At 37.1% G+C, this 17,871-nt stretch overlaps 1 protein-coding gene across 1 annotated transcript in view; it reads right to left on the minus strand.

Moving 5' to 3' along the window:
* Positions 1-3,306, minus strand: part of LOC124713552 — a 265,066-nt gene extending 261,760 nt beyond the window's left edge. The window contains exons 1-2 of the mRNA XM_047242955.1: positions 3,151-3,306; positions 2,494-2,601 (exon numbers count right to left, since the gene is read on the minus strand). Coding sequence (XP_047098911.1) covers positions 2,494-2,601; positions 3,151-3,162 — 120 coding nt within the window. The 5' untranslated portion in view covers positions 3,163-3,306. The remainder of the gene's footprint in view (positions 1-2,493; positions 2,602-3,150) is intronic.
* Between the last annotated feature and the right edge of the window lie 14,565 nt (positions 3,307-17,871).

Consider the following 17,871-nt stretch of genomic DNA (forward strand, 5'->3'; position numbering starts at 1 on the left):
AATAAATAGGTTTCATTCTCTGTGATAAGAGATTAAGCAGCCAATTTTTCAATTTCTTCCAGCACTATTGAAGCAACATGTAAACAGTGTAGTAAGTAGTGAGATTGATACTAAACCAGTGGAGTAATCATCACACCTAAAACTCATGGCAAAGGGACATCTGACCCTTCCACCCTCCATTATTAATGCAGGTAGTTACAGTAGTGTTATCAGTACATAACTACAACACAACTTATAAGTAATCCCTCCTCCTGTTCAGAAACCGCGACATTAACTTAACAATTTACGAAGGTCTATTTACATATCAAGATGGTATTACAGGTCTCACACCACTTTACAGAACTGAATTCATAGTTTTAACTGCAAAAATTGAGGAAGAGCTAACTGATAAGTGTATCACAGAGTCAATAAAAAGAGTTGAAATGAAGATGTTACTGGGTATTATTACTGACTGCAAAATAAACTGGTATCTTCGTACAATAAATCTTCACAAGAGACTCAGCATCAATTTTTGCCTGACGTATAATCTCCGAGAGTGGGAATTTAAAACACTATGAAAGCAGCATACTACGGATACTTACATTTCCTAACAACATATGGAATTATCTTTTTGGGGAAACCTATCACTAGCAAAGAAAATACTCTTTTCCCAAAAAGACGTTACGAATAATGAGATGTGTAGATTGTAGATACCTTTCTGGCAACAAAAAAATTCTTACTACTACTTCCCAATACTTATTTAAGGAAATAATGAATCTTATGAATACAACACAAGGAAGAAGCATGACTTCCACAGTGATCTTTTAAGGATGTATGTTCAACTTTGTCTATATAAATTATTTATTTCACAATTACAATTTCAGTCTCTGGGCCATTTCCAAGCGGTACTGCAAAAGATTTTGCTTCAGCACATGTCAGACTTTAAAATCTTCTGAATGTATATATGTCTGAGAATTTTAAAGTCTGACATGCACTGAAGCAAAATCTTTTGCAGTACCACTTGAAAATTACCCAAGGTGAAAATCGTAATTTTGAAATAATTTATACAGTCAATTTCAAATATGATGTCATTTAAAAAATTCTACTGTGAACCCTGACCACGAGAAGTTCCACAGTGATTGTCAAAATCTGATAATGCTGGGGAAGGGTGTGCAGTACACTGGCAGTAAAGTTTATAACTCTCTCCCTCTGGATATTACATGAAAATTTGATAACAAGTCAATGTATATGGAACCACTTACACTTTTCTTCTGCCAAGGTCATTTTACAGTTTGGAAGAGTTTCTTAGTCACAATGAAAAACACTCTTAGAAATATAAAATTTATGTACTCCTTAATGTGATGTACAACGGAACAATACTGCAGATACTCATGTTATATACGTAGTTCTGTTCATTGTTTCCTCTTCAATTTTTACTTGCTAGGTCCACTGTATGGAGTAGCCTGTCAGTACATATAGTGCATAATTTAAATGTAATCTAGTATAACAATTGTCTCTTTTGTAAAATTGTTACTTATGTACCGATTTGCTTAGAAAGATCACACATTGTCATATAAAATGAAGAACAAAATAAACCGACTGACCACTACATCCTCATGAGCTTATAAACAGATAGATCACTGAACTAAGAAAAAAATAAACAAAATTAAGCACATAAATCACCACAGCAAAAAAGTACAATAGTGCACGATCGAGTGCAATGCAAGTCACTAACAAAATTTTAGATCGAATTCCACGGAATCAAAGTGGCAAGACGCCAGAACTAGATTGACAGGAGAAGTCATGGAGGGCTACACAAAAAGGACTGTAAGGGATGTAAGGTTCAAGATCGGAAAAGAAAAGAAAAAGCAGCAGAAGTAGAAGTAGTAGTGGTGGTGGTGGTGGTGGTGACTGTGGTGAGATTAACAATGACACTACTAGTCCATATGTCGACATACCCCTCCACAAAATGGTATCAATTTTTTGAACGGTTTACCACATTACATAGATAAGTGTGAAATAAAAAAAATGAAAGTGACAGCCACTCCAGGCAAGAGAAAGAAATAAGAAAAGCGAAAAGGTAGACATTCAAGCAACACACAGTAATTTCCCCATGACAAAATTTCAAATGTGTTACAAAATATTTTTAAACACCCATGTCTAAATTAGATAGTTCACAATTTACTTCCCTCTATATATATATATATATCTATCTATTACTTGAATCGGGATTTGAAGTGTCCATTTTTAATAATGAGTAAATAGTATATCCAGAAAACGCTTTTGTGGATAAAAAATTTCAGGTTCCCACGCACTGTAGAGAATGGAAGATATCAACACAATATGCCTAAGTGTGCGCAAAACAAATACTGTTTATATAATTATATCTACATATTACTTTCATGAGTAATAAGCTCTTCAATTAAAAAATAAATCATGCTGACAGGTTCTATAGTTGGTACAAGCTGCAAAATTAAGATTGCTACTGCTATTACCAAGCAATAGCTCACACACCTGAGTGAAATCGGAAAGTGTGCCACTGAATGACCACAGCGGATAACCTCCTGACACAATATTTTCATCCATAATTTTGCCTCGCATATCTTTCCCATTCTCTTCACACTGAAAAATGAAGCAAACATCTTAACTCACTTGTGCCATATTAATCTTCACACCAAACAAGACTGAAAAATAAAGTTTCCAGAAACACAATTAATTATTTATCTACATATCCTTAAAAAACGTATTGGAAGAGAATGAATTGTTCCTAAACTACAGAAGTAAACTAAATTAGTAAGCATACACAAAACCATCACTCCAGTTTAATCAACTAATTCATACCATTCACAGCAAGTAGGAAACGAATAAATAATATCCATAAGAAAAGAGACACTTTTCATGCAAAACTGATCAATTTTATTAAGGTTTACACATACAAGCTCATGAAATTGTATTTACTTCTGCACATGATCTAACCTACTAAAATCACATGGTCCGCTAGAAAACAAGTGCGTTGACACTTCAATTTTGATACTGCAAACATCGTCTGAAAGTAATCTTCCTGCAACACTCTGCATATGTCAAAATATAAATCTGATTAAAAATCCAGAACAAACACTATCACTCGTATCTATTACACGTGAAACCCAAAATCAATTCACCTGTACTAACCGTACCATTCATTGTATTTCACATCTTATACTGCAATTTTCATCCACTGGCATCTAATCCCGCACGTTTCCTTTTTCAAACAACTGTATCGATGACATCCGTATTACTTTTTCACCCAGATGACAGACTGTTCCCTACAAAGATACTGTTAACCAAATATGTGACCGCCCACGTCATTCTACTCCAGCATTTACTGTTTTCAAAATTATCACAAAATATTTTGAAGCAATGTTTGCGAACAACTACAAAAACCCGCGGCAAATAAATTTTTCAATGGTATTCTCTCTTTCGCGGAGTGGTACGTACTCACAATAATATCGCTTAGGTCAGGTTTGAAAGTAGGTGGGTTCCCCTACTTACAGGGAGTATCTCCGTAAGAAACAATGACTGTTTAGATATGAATTACGTATGTAGAAATCATTGCTCTGTTTCCGTATATTCGACAATGACTAAGATTACGACGTACAGTACTAGAACATCGCCATTGTATGAATCCAACAATACCAATTCCCACAGTTTACTTAGTTTAATAACTGGCCGAATGGACTTATCGAAGACACTACGCACAACATTCTAAAAACCACAAGCCAAGTTGCTATTTAATAGGCTCGTTTCTGTAATGCTTGAAAACCCAAAAGAAATCGGTTGCTACCGCCAATGCTCTAATTCGATCATACTATATCCAGAAGTCCACCACACCTACTGAAAACTATATGGCAAAAAAAAATGACTAATTTATTGCTCACCTGCATTTTACGCACTTTAACAATGCCCAATGTTGTGTGCAGCTCTACAGCTTATTGCAACATGTTGCAATGGTACTTCCGCCACTTTCCAAATGGCAACGAAACATCAAAAAAAAAAAAAAAAATCCATTCGACAGAGTTCCTGCAACAATACCATGGCACTGACGAAGCGATAGTTGTTGCAACAAAAAAAAAGCTGAATGAAATAAACTAAAACTTTTTATTACAAACCTACATAAGTTAAATATCGCAATAAATGTATATTTGTGGTTATGACTTATACAACTAGAGAAGTAGCATTGCAATTATGCTTCTTAATGTTGACTGAACTGGTGTTCCTAAATGTCATAACCATTTCATTTTCGAAGAATATATTATGCGCTTGAAAGTCCATAACTCATGTGATAGATCGTGCATTCCTCTATAAACAGAAACGAGAAAGTTAATTAATTTCCATCTGCATGACACTGATTTCAAGGATAGCAGACACTAACGTATCGTGCTACTTGCCAACCGAAATTTGTATTTCTTAAGTCACATATATACTGTACAATTAGCATTTCAATGTATTGCACAAAGGCATCAATTTAATTATTTTTTATATTGGTATAGAAAACTAGAAATCGTCAGACAACATAATTATGAGAGGTACCATTCTAGCCTGTTTCCCAGATTTATACCCAAATCACCTCTGCCGAAGGTTAATAAAGATCGCTTTTACAAGACGACGACCAATGTCTCGCATAACTGTGTTAGTGCTCTATCTTAAATTACTTCGATGTTTAAGTGGCATTCTGTTCCTTCAAATTCTCCTTAAAAAGAACGACACCTACACAGACAATGGAAAACAATATTATCCGTACTGGGTCCGTATTTTATGATTATTGCAGATTGTACAGTACCATAATAGACTGATTCATTGTACAATCTGGAGCAGAACCGCAGTCTAAACAAAAGCATATTTTGGGGCCTAAAAGAACTCTTAAGTTATTACTGAACAAACATGTAACAACAGTTGTGGAAATCTAAATGATCAGCAGCCTCAGGCAACTGCATGCGCCTACGCGGAAGTATAGAGCATGGCGATGCACAGGAGTGTAAAATTGTCGTTTTTGATGTAAATGAGTTGGTTAGCTTCGTGACATTGCATCATTTCAGAGCTAAATTTTATAGATGACACGAAAAACTTGAGAACTGATGGGTTATCCACTCGTTTCTGGAAGTGTGTGATAATTCTGTTCTGTAATGAATAAAAACACTGTGCTCCAGAGTGCTAGGGGGGGAGGGTTGGTGCCGCAAACCGGTTCCCACCCACACCCCCACCCTGCCAATACAACATACAACATGGATACGCCAAAGCCCACATTTGGGATGTTTTCTATTCACAACATCAATTTGATAATTTCGCTGTCTTTTCTTACTTTGTTTTCTAAATGCACACACACACAGACTCTCTCTCTCTCTCTCTCTCTCTCTCTCTCTCTCACACACACACACACACACACACACACACCCACACACACACATGCACGCAATATATATCCACAAACTGAGTACAAATGCGTAAGTAGCTGATGGGAAACAGGCCTGAGTACAAAGAGGCCCCAACCCCATCACAACATGTCCCAGTTGCTTATAAGGAAAGTTCTGCAAGCATACATGATTTGTACCAATAAGGCACAGCCAAATAACAACCAACATATTATTTGAGGATGTATCCAGGTCTGATTTAAGAACCAGAGAAACAAGTGGCCTCTAGAAACATCAAGTCCGCAGCTCGTGGTCTCGCAGCAGTGTTCTCGATTCCCGAGCACGTCGTTCCGGGTTCGATGCTCGGTGGGGTTAGGGATTTTCACCTGCCCCAAGATGACTGGGTGTTGTTGTGTCGTCTTCATCATCAACATTCATCCCGATTACAGTTGAAGTAAGGCAACAGCAAACCACCTCCTTTAGGACCTTGCCTAGTACTGCGGTGTGGGTCTCCTGCATTGTTCCCCTATGCTCTGTCAAGAAGCATGGGACTTCATTTCCAGGTACATCAAACTGAGAGAGGTGCCAGAAGCAACCACGTGCAAAATTTGTATACTGGGTACAGATATATGTACTTTCAGCATATGGGTACAGTAGAACTAGGAGCAATTAGCTACAAGTGGAGAAAGAGAACTTAATTGTTGTAGACCTATACAGACCTCCAAGTAGGAGCCTAGATATTTTCCTTGAAGTTCTTTATGACCTCATTTTTGAGACAGAGAGTGAAAAATGAAATACAAGTGGCCGAGTTAACATAGTACTAATTGGAAATATTGATGCTGACTTGCTGTCTACTGACTCTAGTTCAAAAATGGGTATGCTAACACTAACTTTTCTGATAAATGATCCCACTAGAGAGGTCAATAGCATTAAATCATGCATTGACAACACAATAACCAAGATGTCTCACTTCAGATACACTGCATCAGTACTAGAACTTGCCATTTCTGACCACCATGCTGTACAGATACTAATAGAAGATAAAAATCTTCATAGTAGAAGCAAAAAGAAACATATGTCACAAAAATAACTACCAAGACGAGAATGTTTAATATCTAATTAACACGTTAAAAAGTTTAAAATGGTATGAAAAGAACTACATTACTTTCAGTGAATTTGTATCAAATTTTTATTATAGCTTGACTTTCTCATGGCCAGACATTAACTTGCCAGTAAATGACTACAAAAAGTAAAAAATAAGTAACTGGATATACCACAGAGCGAAAACAGCAAGAGAAAAACTTAAACATTGCCTGTTTGCAATGCTAAAAATACTAATAATAATACACTAAATACAGAATTTAAAACTTATCATGATTATTACAAAGAACTACCGCTAAAAACTAAAAGTAAATAAGTAGCCACAAGATTAAGAAACTCTACTAACACTGGCTTAGCTGTTTGGAAAGTTATAAGTAGCTTTAGATATTGTGAGGACCAATCAATTAGTGTCCTTACCCTATACTATGAAGAGAGTATCATTAAACAGCAATATCAGATCACAAATTTTTGAGCAAGTACTTTTGTCCTGTTCGAAAATCCATCAATGACCGTTTTAACAATCATCAGTACAGATATAAGGGCATTTCACTCAAGTAAAACATATACTTGACGTCAGCAAACAGCAAAGAAACAAAGTACATATTAATGTCACTATAAATACAAAATCAGCATCCTAGGATGGATGTTCTATCAATAAATTGAAAAGGTTCATAGACAATGTATCTGATAACATTGCCACAGCAGTAAATGATGGTACTGCATGGGATATTTTCCCAGCATCTAAAGTTAGCACCAGTAGCCCCAATTTATAAGAATAGTGTAAATCAAAAACTGAAAACTATTATCCTTTCTCTCTGTTACCTACATTTTTAGGTTATTAAGAAACTTATATATTGTAGACTAATGACATTTCTGAGACAACAAAATCCAATATTCGAAAATATGATTGATTTTATAAAGAATTAGTCAATTTTAGTAGTCACAGCAAAATTAATAGACGCAATAACAACTTCTATAAAGAACTAGGAGTATATTACTGGAGTGTTCATTGATCTAGAAAAACCTATTAAGTGTGTCAACATCAACATATTACTTGGCAAGCTGTGGAATATGGATATTAAAGGAACTGGGTAGGAGTTAATAAAATCGTATATGAACAACAGGAAACATTTTGTGTTGCCTAAAAGAAACAATGGATCCTTCAAATTAAAAATTGCTGGTATCAGACATTGAGTGCCTCAAGTTTCTATCTTGGGATTCCTTCTTTTCTTGATATACATCAATGATATATAGTATTGTTCTCCTAACTCTGAAAGAGACATTGTATGTAGATGATACATCACTTTTGTGCAAACGTAAGGCCTATAACAGACTGGAAGCGCTGTGCAACAGCGTAACCAACGAAATAGTGAAGCACTTCAATGAAAGACATCTAAATGTAATAATGGAACCCAGAAACAGAGCATTATTTTCTTAGGAATCCCTTCACCATAGCTGAACTCGAAGCTGCCATCTCCAGCTTGAAGATGCACAAGGCTACAGGTGTCGATGATCTTAGAGTTGAACAGATAAAGAACTTCGGCTATAAAACAATGGAGTGGCTACTATGCCTAGTGAACACAAGTGTCGCCAAGCTACACATCCCCAAAATGTGGCGGAAGTGTCGAGTAATTGCAATACTTAAGCTTGGGAAGGAACCAAACGATCCAAAAAAATTTCGACCTATCTCCCTTTTATGCCACACCTTGAAGATATTAGAACGGCTGGTACTTGACCGAATCGGTGCTGCTCTCAAAGCCTTGCGAGTTACTGAAATGGCTTGCAGCAATATTCCACCAGCTTGCATCGTTTCTTCTGCAAATGGATCCTCTTCATAGAGAGTTTGGTATCTTTCTAACAACAGTTTGTTGTCACTGGACATACTTGGAACATACAGAATTCTGCATCCACTCGAAATAATTTTCCTCCAAACTTGTTGGACGCATTTGATGAAGGTTTCATACACTTCAGGTTGTGGTGGAATGTTTATCACTTTTGAGTCAAGCTCTTCACTGAACTTCTACGAGTTAGCCTTCTTGAAGTTAAACCTCTTCTTGAATTGTACCTCTTCAGGCGCTACTACAGGATTCACAGTGCATATGACAGGTCTGTGACAGATATGGGGGTGGGCTCTCCTGCTGTCTTCACACATTGTTCAGTTACCTTTGAAGAAACAAAGATGCTGTCTGGGTTGTACCCTCTTCTCCACCTGCCACTGTCAAAAGTAGGTGGGAACTTCAGATTATGGCTCAGGTCTAGGTCATGAGCCTCAGCCCATATTTCTAGACTCGTTTGTGTCAGGATCTGGGTATCCCATGATGTACTTCTGCAATTGAAATCGCCTATGACAAAGTTCACGTCCTGATCGTTGAAGTTGGCTGTGTTTTAATGCTGAAATTGGCATTGGGTGGTTTGTAGACCAATGTTACACAGAAGAATGGATTTCGCACTGTGAGGAACTCGATGTTGTCTTCAGTCAGTGAGGCTGATGTGATATTCATTAGGTCTGGCAAAGATGGCACTGCCGTATTTTATGTGAGGCTTTTCCACTATTAATTCCATACCAGCAATTATTGGACGGTTTTTAGTACTTCCCCTGTGTGTTATCTGGATTAACAAAATGTCACATGTATATTTTTGGCATAAATTTGCTACTAAAAATTCTTTCTCTCGGGAAAATCCCTCGATATTTATGGAAATAAAAACAAATGGTCTTGAAAAAGACCGATCGGAATGAATCCATCTGAATGGAGACCAGTTGTGAAAGGATCTGCCATCAGTGTGCTTCATAGCATCCTCTGATGTAGCCCAGGGTATACCCGATTGCTACTCATTTCTTCTTCTTCTTCTCTTATTGCAATCTTCGTGGAGAATCCTTTCATATACCCTGAATAAATATTAATATTGGTAATAGTAGTAATATAATTAGTAACATGAACTGAAACAGAGATAAGTGTACAGTCATAAAAGGAAAAATGTTCCAGTAAACATAGGTATACAGGGCTATTACAAATGATTGAAGCGATTTCATAAATTCACTGTAGCTCCATCCATTGACATATGGTCACGACACACTACAGATACGAAGAAAAACTCATAAAGTTATGTTCGGCTGAAGCCACACTTCAAGTTTCTGCCGCCAGAGCGCTCGAGAGCGCAGTGAGACAAAATGGCGACAGGAGCCGAGAAAGCGTATGTCGTGCTTGAAATGCACTCACATCAGTCAGTCATAACAGTGCAACGACACTTCAGGACGAAGTTCAACAAAGATCCACCAACTGCTAACTCCATTCGGCGATGGTATGCGCAGTTTAAAGCTTCTGGATGCCTCTGTAAGGGGAAATCAACGGGTCGGCCTGCAGTGAGCGAAGAAACGGTTGAAAGCGTGAGGGCAAGTTTCACGCGTAGCCCGCGGAAGTCGACGAATAAAGCAAGCAGGGAGCTAAACGTACCACAGCCGACGGTTTGGAAAATCTTACGGACAACGCTAAAGCAGAAGTCTTACCGGTTACAATTGCTACAAGCCCTGACACCCGATGACAAAGTCAAACGCTTTGAATTTTCGGCGCGGTTGTAACAGCTCATGGAAGAGGATGCGTTCAGTGCGAAACTTGTTATCAGTGATGAAGCAACATTTTTTCTTAATGGTGAAGTGAACAGACACAATGTGCGAATCTGGGCGGTAGAGAATCCTCACGCATTCGTGCAGCAAATTCGCAATTCACCAAAAGCTAACGTGTTTTGTGCAATCTCACGGTTTAAAGTTTACGGCCCCTTTTTCTTCTGCGAAAAAAACGTTACAGGAAACGTGTATCTGGACATTCTGGAAAATTGACTCATTCCACAACTGGAGACCGACAGCGCCGACTTCATCTTTCAACAGGATGGTGCTCCACCGCACTTCCATCATGATGTTCGGCATTTCTTAAACAGGAGATTGGAAAACCGATGGATCGGTCGTGGTGGAGATCATGATCAGCAATTCATGTCATGGCCTCCACGCTCTCCCGACTTAACCCCATGCGATTTCTTTCTGTGGGGTTATGTGAAAGATTCAGTGTTTAAACCTCCTCTACCAAGAAACGTGCCAGAACTGCGAGCTCGCATCAACGATGCTTTCGAACTCATTGATGGGTACATGCTGCGCCGAGTGTGGGAGGAACTTGATTATCAGCTTGATGTCTGCCGAATCACTAAAGGGGCACATATCGAACATTTGTGAATGCCTAAAAAAACTTTTTGAGTTTTTGTATGTGTGTGCAAAGCATTGTGAAAATATCTCAAATAATAAAGTTATTGTAGAGCTGTGAAATCGCTTCAATCATTTGTAATAACCCTGTACAAACAAGCTGAGATAATACGAAATGTGTGACTATGAGCTGCTACTGGCATCAGTATCCATTATTGTCCTAGTGTTTGAAATTTAATTTTCCAAGTAAGTCCCCATCTAATTGGGCTCAAATTTCTCCCAGTTTACTTAATATTTCAATAACTGCATTTTATATTGCCAAAAGGAACACTTGCCTCACACACCGTTAACTTACCGTATGACTGCAGGCAATAGTCAGATGAAGTAACTGACAAACACACAAGAAGTGCTATTCAGATAACTAATGTTCAGTTTCCTCTGGTAAGAGAAGTAGAAGATTTACTCTAGCAAGCCACAAAATAGAGTTGTATAGTGGTGAAGGAAACTGTAAAGAGCTGCTCATTTATTCTGTCAAAAAATTATTTTTTCTTTGAAAACTTTTTACTGCTAAATTATCTTGCTTGCAGGTAAATCAAGAAAACTATGTCCAGATTTTCGGCTCAACACGAAAATACTTGAAACTAAAGAATGAATAACAATCTTGGCGAAAAATCTACTTGCCTTGTTCTCTAGGCTAAAAGTATTATGAAGAAAATTGATGACTACTTATTAAGGCTGAGACAGAACACTCAAATGTTTTGTCATGTATGCGCGTTGAAAGTGAATTTCTGAAGAGCAAGTTCTCTTGAAATCAACGTCCGCTACCTCAGAAGAGCTCTGTTCTGTTTTTCAATAAATGTTCAAGACTACAGTTTAAGTGAACTTAAAGAAGCAACATACTGCTCAGTTATTTTAGTTTACACTCCTGAAAAGAGTCACACAAAATAATTGACAATATCCATTCATTTTGTTCTGACAGAGTCTGGATGAGAAATTGTATCAAGCTACAATTCACCATCAATCCCAGGTATGACAGCCTTTTGTCAGCACTTACATTCTGTAGAAGATCATTCAATTCATTCCTGTTTAGTGCCAGAGTCCTCCAATTATGAATTCCAAATTCCAGTTTTCCTTTAGCCTCTCTGACACCTTCTTACAATTTACCTTTGGTCTAGCAACCATCCTGTTTCCTTCAGGCATTGCACTTAATATATTCTTAATCATTTTGTCGTTAGCTCTAAGTACATGCCCATTCTAGACTTTTAATCTTAACATAACTGAAAATGTTTGCTTCATCACATAGATTATATAACTCCTAGTTGAATCTCCTCCTTCAGACATCATTTTCTTCCACTGACCCAAGAATTTATCTCATGTTATTTCTTTCAAACATGTCATGTTGGTTTTTGTCGAATTTCGTTAATATCATGTTGCAGCACCCTATGTTAGTTCTTTTCTCCCAAAAAACTTATTTTATTTATATATTATGAATTCCATGAATCCATATTGTCCTAAATCACAAGGGTGTGGAATGAGTCTGGCTTACATCACTATAGAGATGCAATAAACAAATGTACAATAACAAAAATGTAGCTAATTTTTCGAGTAAGCTTAAACATGGAAGTAAAATTAATATGGTATAATTCAATTAAGAGGACATAAATTATGAAGAAGTACTTCATATATAGACAAAAGTAATATTTACACATTGACTGTCTTAAGCAAGGGACACAAATTTTGGCTAACACATTATTAAGTCTATAAACATGAATACAAATGATAATGCAAATTTACAAAAACAATCATTGATTAATCTGTATGTACTAATAAAGAGAGGAGTAGGACTTTATCCATAGGATATTTTCTTCATTTGATTTAAATGTAAGTGGAATATTAATGTGGACTTTGATATCTCATGGAGGAGAATTGAAACATTTTGTAGCAGAATAAGGACCACCTTTTTGTCAAGACTGAGATATCTCTATGTGAATCATTTTTAGACCATGTATTATCATTATGGTAAGCACTGTAGGATTAAAAAGAAAACGTTTATTAGGGACAAAAATCACCAAAGAAAATAAGCATTGTGATGAGGTGGCTAATATTTAGAACTTACACAACAGGTTTCTGAAAGGATATCTTGAATGAACACCACTCATGATTCTAACTGTTCTTTTTGAATAAAGATTTTTATGGCTACAGATTGATTGCCCCAAACAATTAAACCACTTGACATCATAAAGTGAAAATAACCAAAATAAGCACATTTGATAGCATTTGTATGACCAAAAGGGGTAATTAGATGCAGGATATAATCTGTCCCACTAAGTATTTTTTGAAAGTCTAGAATATGCCCAGATCAATTTAACTTAACATCGATTAGAATGCCTGTAAACGTAGAAGCTACATAATGTAATATATTCTGGTTATCAGAGTTCAAGTGGGTTACTTAATTTTGTTGTTCAGATGCATGAATTGCAAATATTTAGCTTTAATCTATTGATTTAAACGTGTAAGATGACTACAAGTGCAGAATTACATTTTTTGTAGTTAACTGATAGTTCAGCTTTCAAGCAGAATAGTGATCAGCAAAAAGAGAAAATTTGCTTTCAGTGTTTGTAAAAAGTTAGAGAGCGTAGGTAAAGATAAGAAACAGTAAAGTCCCCAAAATGGACCCTTTTGGCACTCCCCCCTCTATTTTAATGTGCTCCAGTCAAATGAAAGAGGGAAGTCATCAGCACAATTAGGTATCAACTTCTACTGTCTATTGTAGAGATATGATTCAATCCACCTGCTAGTGCTGCCATTTATACCATGAAAATCGGCTTTCCTTAGTAGAATGATATGGCCTACACAGCTAAAGTCCTTTCAGAAGTCACAGAAAATCTCAGTGGAAAACTGTTGTTATTTATTGATTCAAGAATTTAATTTGTTGAGAAAAAATATTCTGCTCTGTCGATTTTTTAAACCAAATTGGTTTTTGTTGAGCATATTGTGACTATTGAGGTGGTCTACAAATCCTTTATACATAAGTTTCTCTAAATTCTCGAGAAGTAACTTTTCAAAGGTTTTGGAGAGTAGTTTAGTTCTGGCAGTCTTCTTAAAAGGTGTTATGACAATAGCAAACATTAATCTCTCTGGAAAGAACCTTGCTGCAAAGATGCATTGCAAATGTGACATGGAATTTGGGATGTATATTAACTACACTGATTTATAACTTTAGATGAACTATTGTCAATAAATATGGTGTTCTTGTTTCTTAAGGCCTATATTATATTTTTAACTTCCCTAATTGTGACTGGAACTATACAGAGTGGATCATAAGTGTTGTGCTCAACTCATAATAAATTCACAGTCCAATTTAATAGCTCTTGCAGTCTACTTGTTCTATTGCAGTTAAGAACTTCTTGTTGTATATAATAGAAATTCTTACAGGATTATGTACTATCTTGTCAGTATAGCTTGTCTCTATGGTAGTATTACTCCCACTACTCTTGTCACATTCTCTCTTTGTGATATTCCAAAATTGATTTTATTTTGTTCTTAGAGTTATCGATTTCAGATTTAATACATAAGCTACAGGATTTGCTTATCACCCTTTTTAAAACTTTACAGTGCAGTTTATAATAAGATCTTTGAAGGGGAACATGTGATACTCTTAATGAGGCATGCAGTTCCCTCTTAGTACAGTTAGGGTAGTCCTTGCAGTTGTGCAAAGCCACTGTGCCATAGTGGTGTAGTGGTTAGTGCATCTACCTAGTGAGTGGGGGACCCAGTTCGAATCCCAGCCATGCTTTAAATATTTATTAGCCATTTCAGTCAGCAGATACATATCCTAGGTGTTTGAGACTTGGGAAGGTCTATGGAACCAAATAGTTTCATTTGATTAAAGCACCCTTGCCTGGGTTTCGGGCAGGATCCTCCATTTTGTTCCATGCTGAGACGCTATTCCAATACAGTTGGGGAACCTCTGAAATGCTATTCGCATTTAGGGGGAATACCAAGTGGGCTGAGGATTGAATGGGAGTTTGGATTGGGGAGGGAGGTGCTCTAGGGTAGTCTGTACAGTTGTTCAAAGGCACTTTGCCATGGTGGCATAGTGGTTAGTACATCTGACTGGTGAACAGCGGACCTGTCTTCAAATCCTGGCCTTGGTATAAATTTTCATTTGTCTCTTCAGTCTGAAAATGTATAGCTTAGGTTTCAGGTGTTTTCTGAGGCCATGGTAGCACTTGTTAAAATGACAATATCCGTTTTTGGATTTCAGAGCTGGCATTGTTGTTACAGTTTGCTTCTCATCCAAGGTACTAGTAAGTGAAACTACATGTGTCATCAAACTTATATGAACCAGTTTCTATGAATGGCGGCTCATTTGGATAATGTGTCTTAGTTATGGGCACATATGTAGTTTTTCCTTCTTTTATCTGTAGGCTTAGCTTCCTAACAGCTCCTTCAATGCTTGACAATGGCCTCTTTCATTGTTCTTGGCACTCTGGAAATTATATATACATCATTCGCATATGCCAGCATCTGAAGTATTTATACAGGTTAGTCCCCTCTTATTAGTACGTGCATCTCTTGTAACCTTTTCCACAGCTACAGTAAGCAGAAGACAGGATAATGAATTTCCTCTCCTTATTACATTTTTTGTGGTCGCAGCACTGTATAACATATTTTGAACTTTATCTTGACTCCAGGCATTTTCCATATAAGCTATCATTAGAATGATCAATTTACTGTGGATCTGTAAGTCTTCAATTGCTGCATAAAACTTCCTGTTGTCAGTTCCGCTGTAGACTGATCTGAAGGCTCAAGTATCAATCCCAAATTCTTTAGATTTTTCTGGAATTTGCTGTATTGTGAAGATATGATCAACATTAGATTTTCCTTAACAAAATCCACCATTTGTTGGAGAATATTTCATACACTGCAGGTAATAGCCAAATTCCGCTATAGTTAGAGCTCACCATATTTCTTGTGTATAGAGTATATGATATTTATGTTCCATTCATGAGAGATATCTTCGTCTTACCAAATCTTGATTACAAGTTTGTGAAAGTGTTTGACAGACTTCTTCCCTCCACTTTTAGGCAGTTCTGCTTGCATTAGTTCCATTCCTGGGGCCATATTGCTCTTCAGCTTCTTGATGACTGCCACCACTTCTTTTGCAGTTGGTGCTTGTTCCTCTGTTTCTGTGTTCCTTGTGTTTATAGAGAGTAAGATTCCTTGGTTTTCGTTCAGCAGTCCATGGACTATTGAAACAATCTTCTACACATTGATTCCTCACTTCTCTAAACTGAGCCATATGTATTTATACATAAATTCGTCATGCATTGGGAATCCTTTCGGTTTACTTTATTTATCCATTTCACCTGATCAATTTCTTCCAATTCTTTCCTTTCATACTCGCTCTTATTTTTTCTTTTCTTCTCTTCTTCCTATTCTATAAGCTTCTGTTGATCTTCTGGTATGATTTCCTGCTGCATTCTCTCATAGGCCGCATTTCTAATTGTTACTTGTGTACAATTTTCATCAAACTAGCCATTGGGTGTTGCTCGATCTCTCTTACTATACTTTAAGGTCACTCCATGAACATCTTGAAGTTGACAGTATGGATGACAAAAAACCTGAACCAATTACTGAACAGCAACATAAGCTGGTTTTAAGACTACCACATTGTCGGCTTCAGTGCAAAGATCACGTGTAATTGTGCAACCTTCTGTTTCTATACAGTTGTGTTACAGCTTCGACTAAAGTTTTTATTTGTTAAAAAAAATGTTACCAAAAAGATGTCATTAACTAAGTGACAATGCATTGCGTCATGAAGTACCATTAAATACTCAGGCTTCAGAATTACTATGAAGACCACGTGAGTTTTATGAGCAAGAAAATGAATTTGTTTCTGTTCATGGGTGTCCATCAATTCCAACTGATAAGGCTTTAGAGTGTGCTTCGAAAACACTATAACTCAGTGAAAGAACAGTATTAAAGAAAGATGTGCTACTTCAAGATTTTGGAGATACTAAAGTAAACTATGTGGAACAAAGCGCAAAGCCCCTGTGAAGAAAACAGTGTATTTTTAAGTACCCCTGGAAAGAAAAAAAAGTCACCCATTCACAGATTTAGATTCATTCCAAACCGAAGCATTTCCTCGGCACGTTTAGGATATTATAGTATGAAAGAACATCCCAAAATAGCGAAGTATCAGCTACTTTCTTTAGAAGAATGTTAACTTTTCGCCAGCTGGTGCGGCCAAGCGGTTCTAGGCGCTTCAGTCTGGAACCGCGCGACCGCTACGGTCGCAGGTTCGAATCCTGCCTCGGGTATGGATGTGTGTGATGTCTTTAGGTTAGTTAGTTTTAAGAAGTTCTAATTTCCAGGGGACTGATGACCTCCGATGTTAATCCCCATAGTGCTCAGAGCCATCTGAACCATTTGATAACTTCTCTCAGAGAGGGAAAATGTCACTCCAAATTGTGATCAACCCTGGAGAAGCAGATGATAAATGCTGGACACATGATACTCCAAGTAGCAACAGCCATGAGCCAACGTGAAGTGGAGCCAGGTTAATTTGACTCACATGGGGTTTCAAACAGTTTTGAGCAGGAAGGAAGGAGTTTCAGTTTTTCGATCGAGGAGAACCTGTGACTACCAAAAGGATATGGACCATCCGTGATTACTGCAATGGTTTAAAAATTTGTTGCTCCAGTTTTTATTCGTAATGGATAATGCAGTTTACCATTCAGTGATATTAGACAAAAATCTGACAATTAGTGACCACAAGGAAATTACAGTGCAGTGATTGCTGGCGAGAAACATGGCTCTGGACATGATTATGACAAAGCTGCTGTTACATTCACTTGTAAAACGAAGTAAGCCTGTGACGCATATGTATGCTGTAGATGAAGTTCCAAGGGAATGGGAACATATGATAAGTAGAACACCACTTTATCATTGGTTTCTGTAATTATGCCTCTGGCTCGTTTCTTTTTGAATGCCCCTTATACATTTAATGTTGTTTATATTAAGAATATACATATGTTAAAGAATTAGGTACATAAAAACACGCCTGTACCAGACAAGATGGCACACTGGCTAGAACACTGGACTCGCATTTGGGAGGACATGGTTCAAACACACGTCCAGCCATCCTGATTTAGGTTTACCATGATTTCCCTAAATCACTTCAGGTAAATGTCTGGGTGGTTCCTTTGG

Source organism: Schistocerca piceifrons, chromosome 1 (genome assembly GCF_021461385.2).
Source record: "Schistocerca piceifrons isolate TAMUIC-IGC-003096 chromosome 1, iqSchPice1.1, whole genome shotgun sequence".
NCBI classification, from domain to species: Eukaryota; Metazoa; Arthropoda; class Insecta; order Orthoptera; family Acrididae; genus Schistocerca; species Schistocerca piceifrons.